Below are 7,297 nucleotides of genomic sequence, written 5' to 3'. Positions count from 1 at the left end.
TTAATTCTCTTGTTGATTGTTCAATTGATTGTTTTAGTCTTTTATTCTCTCTTCCTAATCCTTCAATTTCATGCTTTCTAGTTTAGAATTAATGGATTTCTTGATTTCTAGAATGGCTAGTGAGTAGATTTAGGTTAGGGAAAGGGGAGAATCTAGGGGCCTAATTAGGGGAATTTGATGATTTGATGGATGAATGATTGATGTGATTAAATTGATTTAGTGCTAGGATGTTCCATGATCAATTGAGTAGTAATTGCAAATGCTAGTTGATTGAGTTAGATTGGAATGTATGATTTAGGTTTGGCAAGACATTGTGAGCCTAATTCATGCAAGTGGATGATAGTTCCTATTATACGCAAGCTAATCTAGCTTAGGACTATGCGAAAGCGTTTCTATAGGCTAGGTTGCTTCGCGTGCTCTATCCGAGAGGTGGCGAGTAAGTCATTAGTTTTCATTCCCCTATGTGCTATTTCATTGCATCATTCATGATTACTAGATGGTAGTTCATTTCCCCCGATTTCCCTAGACTATCCCCAACTCCCTAACGTTTCCCTTCCTTGATTCAATCTAGTTTAATTGTTAGTTTAGCTTCATAGTGATAATTCAAATCAAACCTCTTGTTCGAACTAGCTTGACATTTAAACTCGAGAACCATCGTTTCTTTGGGAAGATCCCTTTACTTGCCACTATAGTTGGTTAGTATAGCGGTTCTATAAATTTTGTTTGATTGAGGCGTTGATCTTTCAACGATGGAAAAACGCCCTATCAAAATGGCGCCGTTGCCGGGGAGCGGTTGTTGTTTTTGAGTTTAAGTTGAGACTAGTTCATCATTAGAAAATACAAAAACATTACAATTTATCTTAGCTTTCTTTTTCCTTGGCATTGCTCACGGTTTTTCTTGAGTTTGTATGCTTGCTAGGGGGCGTGCTCGTCAAAGGACCCTCCATCCTCTTGACCTCGAATTGAAGAGGACACTTAGGAGACTAAGGCGTGTACGGTCTAGCTCATCAAGCCATAACAGATTCGAATCGTTGAGTGTTGGTGAGGAATAACAAGAGAGTGAGCAAGTTCTTGAGAATATACAAGAACTTGGTAATATCGGGGGCATTCGAAGCTACATGCGGTATTCATGCCCCCACAACAGGTGCCAACAACTTTGAGATCAAGCCCGCCTTGATCAATTTGGTCCAAAGCCACCCCTTTTGTGGGAAGAGTAATGAATCACCTCACGAACATCTCAAACAATTCGAGCACTATTGTGACACAATCAAGCACAATGGTGTCACATCGGATTATGTGAGGTTGACATTGTTTCGGTTCTCTCTACTTGGGCGAGTAAGTGATTGGCTTGACAAGGAGGTCAAGCCCAACTCACTTCGCACTTGGACCGAGGTGACGAGTGCATTCTTAAACAAGTTCTATTCGCATGGGAAGACGGCGGAGTGTCGCCACAAGATTCAATCCTTTGAGCAAAGGCGAGATGAGTCACTCTTTGAAGCTTGGGATCGTTTTGAGGAGTACCAAAGGGAATGCCCTCACCATGGGATCCCTAAATGGTTGTTGCTTCAAAAATTCTACTTGGGGTTGAGTCCAAATTCAAAGACAAGTCTTGATGCGGGCGCGAGAGGCCCCATCATGAACAAAACTGAGGATCAAATAGAGGAAATCATTGAGGATGTAGTTCAAAACTACCAATCTTGGCATGTAGGCACAAGGAATTATGATGGGAAAGGTAGGAGTGAAGATGGTAAGGGTTCGGTGTACGCCATTGAGAAAGCACGGATGATAGAGAAGCTTACCTCGCGATTGGAGAAGCTTGAAAACACACCATTCGCGGGAAGAGCTTCAAGCCAACCGCCATCACCATCTACAATTCCACCTCCTTCAGCCACTCGTACTCTTCTCAATAAGGGGATGAGCAAGGTTAGTTCTTATGATACAATGCCTCTGGGCACCTCCTTTTGCGAAAATTGCCAAGACTATAGTCATTCCCCCAATGCATGCCCCTTAGTTCATAACTTGTCATTTGTGGATTATGGCCCTTCGTATGAAGGCGATTTTGATGTAGAGTATGCTAATGCCTTAAATGAGAGGTCTAGGAATGATAACCCTAATAATCCAAATTTAGCTAGGCAACCTAGAAGGCCCTATATGTATGGTTCCCACCAAGGCTATGGCCAAGGAAGTGGGTATGATAGCCAAAATTGAGGTGGCTATAGAGCACAAGGCTACCAAAGCCAAGCGCCCTATGGTCAACCTCAAGGTTTTGGCAATCAAGGCCAATACAACCAAGGGAGTTATAATCCCAACCATCAAGGTGGAGGGGGTTATAACTACTCTTATGGGCAATTTAGGGGTGCCTCAAGTGGGGGTTATCCTTTGAACTCGGGAGGTCCTTATGGTGCATCTCAATCTCACCTCCCGGATTCAATGGACCGAGGACCTTTGGCAACCAATTTCAATCAAACCCTAGTGGTTATGGCATTGCACCTCCACCACTCCCGCCTCTCAAGTCTAATCTTGAGGCTCTCATGGAGTCGTTTGTGGGGGCACAAGGCAAGAAGAATGTCGAGTTTTAGGATGGATTCAAGCAATCCAACACTCACTTGAAAATGATTGAAAACCAATTAGCTCAACTTACAAATACCATTAGGGAACATCATGCGCATGCTAGTCTCCCACCCCAAAGTCATGCTCTAAAGCAAATGAATGCCATAGTGACAAGGAGTGGGAGGATTCTAGATGATGTTCCTAGAGCTAATAAGTTTTCTAAGCCCAATGGGAAGGATCAAGAGGGAGTCATTGAGTCTAGTGACAATGATGTGGTAGAAGAGGAGCCTCCCATTAATGATGAAGGTGAAACTCCTATAGGAGGCAACTCTCCTACCTCTCCCCACTCCTAAACTTCCCTATCCCCAAAGATTCATAAGGCACAAGTTGGATGTGCAATTCTCAAAATTCCTTGATGTTCTTCGAAATTTGCACATCACTCTCCCCTTTACGGACGCATTGAAACAAATGCCTACCTACTCAAGGTTTCTCAAGGAAATCTTGAGTGGGAAGCGGGATTGCGACGTAAGGGAGACGGTGAACCTCACCGAGAATTGTAGTGCTATCATTCTCAACCAAATGCCACCCAAACTCAAAGACCCGGGTAGTTTTTCTATCCCTTGTGCTATTAAGGAGCTTGAAATAAGCAATGCCTTGTGTGATTTGGGTGCTAGCGTTAGTCTAATTCCTTATTCGGTGTTCGCCAAGCTTGAAGTTGGTGATCTTGTCCCAACTAACATCACCTTGCAACTTGCCGACCGTTCGGTCAAGTACCCTATTGGCAAGGTTGAGGATGTACCCTTGAGAGTTGGTGGATTAGTGATCCTCGTCGATTTTGTAGTCCTAGACATAGATGAGGACGTGCATGTCCCTATTATTCTAGGCCGCTCATTCTTGGCTACGGCGGGGGCCATTGTTGATGTCAAGCAAGGGAACATTACTTTGAAAGTTGGGAAGGATAGTTTGTTTTTTGACTTGAATAAGGCCATGCGTTATCCTAGTTCCACTAATGAGAAATATTTCTTGGTGGACTCTTTTGATCCCATAGTGAATGACATGCATGAGCACTTGCTCACCACTAATGATCCACTTGAGCTTGTTCTTTTGAATAGACATGGCTTAGGTACTTTAGGGATCGAAGTGGCTAACTACGAGGAGCTCTTGGATGCCCCACCACCTTGCGCTCAACCCGAGCAATGCATGCTTGTGTTGGATGGGAAAGAAGCTTTGGATGAAGCCCGAATTGGTGAGGAAGCTCCCAAGGTAGAGCTAAAACCTCTACCTTCGAGCTTGAGGTACGCATTTCTCGGTCCAAAATCTTCTTACCCTGTGATTATCAATTCCTCTTTAGATGACGAGCAAGTGCTCAAGCTCACTCATGTCTTGAAACGTCATCAAAGGGCTTTGGGCTACACTATTGGTGATTTGAAAGGTGTTAGCCCAACCCTTTGCATGCATCATATAGAGCTTGAGGACAATGCCGTCACACATCGTGAGAGGCAAAGAAAACTTAATCCACCTATGGGAGAGGTGGTTAAGAAGGAAATAATGAAGCTTTTGGCGGCCGGGATTATCTATCCTATTTCTAATAGTCGATGGGTATCCCTGGTCCATGTGGTTCCAAAAAAGGGTGGGATGACGGTAGTCAAGAATTCACATGGAGAGCTCATTTCCACCCGGACGGTAACCGGGTGGCGCATGTGTATTGACTATCTCCAACTCAATCTTTCCACTAGGAAAGACCACTTTCCTCTACCATTTATTGATCAAATGCTTGAATGTCTAACGAAACACAAGTATTTTAGCTTTCTTGATGGTTATTCCGGGTTCTTTCAAATCCTCATAAACCCGGAAGACCAAGAGAAAACTACATTTACTTGCCCTTATGGGACTTTTGCCTATAGGAGGATTCCATTCGGGCTTTGCAATGCCCCCGGGACGTTGCAAAGGTGTATGATGAGTATTTTTGGTGATATGCTCGATGAAGAAATGGAGGTGTTCATGGATGACTTTTCGGTGGGAAGATCCACCTATGATGAATGCCTCATCAATCTTGGGAAGTGCCTTGCGAGGTGTGAGAAAGTCAACTTGGTGCTCAATTGGGAAAAATGCCACTTCATGGTGGAGGAAGGAATTGTTCTAGGGCACAAGGTCTCTCACCATGGGATCGAGGTAGATAGAGCGAAAATCGAAGTCATAGAGAAGTTGCCTCCCCCGGTGAATGTTAAGGGGATCCGGTCCTTTCTTGGGCACGCCGGATTCTATAGGAGATTCATTAAAGACTTTTCCTCGATAGCTTGACCTCTCACTAACCTCCTCCAAAATGAGTGTGACTTTCACTTTGATTCCGCATGTCTCAAGGCATTTAACACAATCAAGAGTGCCCTTATTTCTACTCCTATAGTTCAAGCTACGGATTGGTCTCTACCTTTCGAGTTGATGTGCGACGCAAGTGATTTCTCGGTTGGGGGAGTTCTTGGTCAACGAAAGGACAAAAAGCTCCATGTGATCTATTATATGTCAAAGACTCTTAATCAAGCTCAAGCCAACTACACCACGACCGAGAAAGAATTTCTCGCCATTGTGCATGCATTTGAGAAGTTTAGGACCTATTTGGTAGGGTCAAAGATAATTGTGTACACGGATCATGCGGCTATTCGCTATCTTATGGCGAAAAAGGAGGCCAAACCGAGACTCATTCGTTGGGTTCTACTCCTTCAAGAATTCGACATTGAGATTAGAGATAAGAAAGGAGCCGAGAATGTGGTGGCCGACCACCTATCTAGGCTAGAACTTGGGAGTGTGGCTCCGGATGATGTCCCAATCGAGGATGCTTTGAGAGATGATACCTTGTACATGGTTGGGAGTTCCCAACTCCTTGGTTTGTTGACATAGTGAATTACTTGGCTTGTGGGGCGATCCCCGAAGATCTCACCACTCAAGAGCGCCGCAAGTTGAAGTATGCTTCTAGGTGCTATATTTGGGATGAGCCCACATTGTTGAGACGGTGCCCGGATGGTCTTTTAAGGAGGTGTGTTCTGGATGAGGAGTTGCCTAGTGTTCTTCGTATGTGCCACTCCTCCCCTTGTGGTGGGCATATGGGAGGTGATAGAACCGCTTCCAAGATTCTTCAAAGCATGTTGTGGTGGCCTACCCTTTTTCATGATGCTTGGGCATTTGTCAAGTCTTGTGATCGTTGTCAAAGAACGGGTAATATTTCCAAGAGACATGAAATGCCACAAAATCCTATCCTAGAGTTGGAGGTGTTCGATGTGTGGGGAATCGACTTCATGGGTCCCTTCCCTTCTTCTTATGGCAACCTCTACATTCTTGTAGCGGTTGACTATGTTTCCAAGTGGGCGGAAGCCATTGCATCTCCCACTAATGATCATAAAGTGGTAGTCAACCTCTTCAAGAAGATCATCTTTCCGCGTTTTAGGGTTCCTAGGGCTTTGATTAGTGATGGAGGGTCCCATTTTGCCCATGGTAAGTTCAAGGCTCTCTTGCGGAAGTATGGTGTTCGTCAAAAAGTTGGTGTGGGCTATCACCCTCAAACTAGCGGCCAAGTGGAAGTCACCAATAGGGAGATCAAGTCTATCTTGGAGAAGTCGGTTGCCAAGAACCGCAAGGATTGGTCAATCAAACTTGATGACGCCTTATGGGCGTATAAAACGACTTTCAAAACGCCAATTGGGATGACTCCCTACAAACTTGTTTATGGCAAGAATTGCCACTTGCCGGTGGAGCTTGAGCACAAGGCCATGTAGGCCATCAAAACTTTGAATTTTGAGCTCACTAGTGCGGGTGAGCGGCGCTTGCTCGATCTCCATGAGTTAGAAGAGCTCCGCATGAATGCTTATGACTCGGCGAGCATCTACAAGGCACGTTCTAAACAATATCATGACGCCAAGATTGAGAAGAGAGAGTTAAAGGAGGGGGAGAAGGTCCTCCTTTATAACTCTCGCTTGAAGTTGTTCCCCGGAAAACTAAAATCCCGGTGGAGCGGTCCGTTCGATGTTGTTCAGGTTTTCCCCCATGGTGCTATCGAGATTCAGAATGATGATTCCGGGTCCTTGAAAGTGAATGGGCATCGGCTCAAACAATATTACTTGGGAGACTCTATTGGATCTTTTGCTACCTTGGACCTTAAGGACCCCCCATGAATTTGGGGGGATCCGTCAAGCTAATGACGTTAAACGAGCGCTTCCGGGAGGCACCCCGCGGCTTCTTTGCATGGTTTTGGTTTGGTTTCGTTGATGTGGGTTCCCACTTTCCACCTATGCCTTGTTCGTCGTTATTTTGGTGAGTTTGTTCGGTTTTTACCGGTTCTTTGCGGGACTTGCTCCCACGACATTTCCGGTAATATCCTTCTATCTCACGTGCATTCTTTGGGACGGGCATCTTGCATATGGGGCATTTGGTTGGATGGGTAGTTGTGCCCCTCCTTTCTTAGTTTTAGGCCTTGAGGACATGGCCTAATTCTAGCTTGAGGGGAGTTTTGTTGTGTAGTTGCCTATTTGTGATGCTCATGTCTTGGAAACCATACCATTATGTGCACTTGTATTTGTTAGTTTCCTTGTTTTAGGTTTGATTTTAGTTTCTTTTCTTTTCGTTTGTTTTGTTTTTTTCTTTTTGTTTTCTTTTTTTGTGTGTTTTCTTATTCTCTTCCTTTTTCTTTCTTTTTCTTCTTTTTCCTTTCCTTTTGTCAAGGCAAGTTTTTCTAGGTTTTCTTAGGCAATATTCTTGA

General features: G+C 44.5%; 1 protein-coding gene and 1 pseudogene across 1 annotated transcript; one reads left to right on the top strand and one right to left on the bottom strand.

Moving 5' to 3' along the window:
- Positions 1 to 1,446: 1,446 nt before the first annotated feature.
- LOC130471066 (uncharacterized) lies at positions 1,447 to 1,547 on the bottom strand (annotated as a pseudogene).
- Positions 1,548 to 6,398: 4,851 nt separating this feature from the next.
- LOC130469965 (uncharacterized) lies at positions 6,399 to 6,713 on the top strand. The gene has a single exon (XM_056839516.1). It carries the CDS (start codon positions 6,399 to 6,401, stop codon positions 6,711 to 6,713), a length of 315 nt encoding a protein of 104 aa, XP_056695494.1.
- Positions 6,714 to 7,297: the final 584 nt, after the last annotated feature.

This window comes from Spinacia oleracea, chromosome 3 (genome assembly GCF_020520425.1).
Source record: "Spinacia oleracea cultivar Varoflay chromosome 3, BTI_SOV_V1, whole genome shotgun sequence".
NCBI lineage: Eukaryota > Viridiplantae > Streptophyta > Magnoliopsida > Caryophyllales > Amaranthaceae > Spinacia > Spinacia oleracea.
Note: the sequence above shows the minus strand (reverse complement) of the source record. Positions and strands in the feature narration are given on the sequence as shown.

What these genes read in the sequence shown, in the direction of transcription:
- LOC130469965 (XM_056839516.1), top strand. Translation starts at nt 6,399, where the DNA reads ATGAATGCTTATGACTCGGCGAGCATCTACAAGGCACGTTCTAAACAA.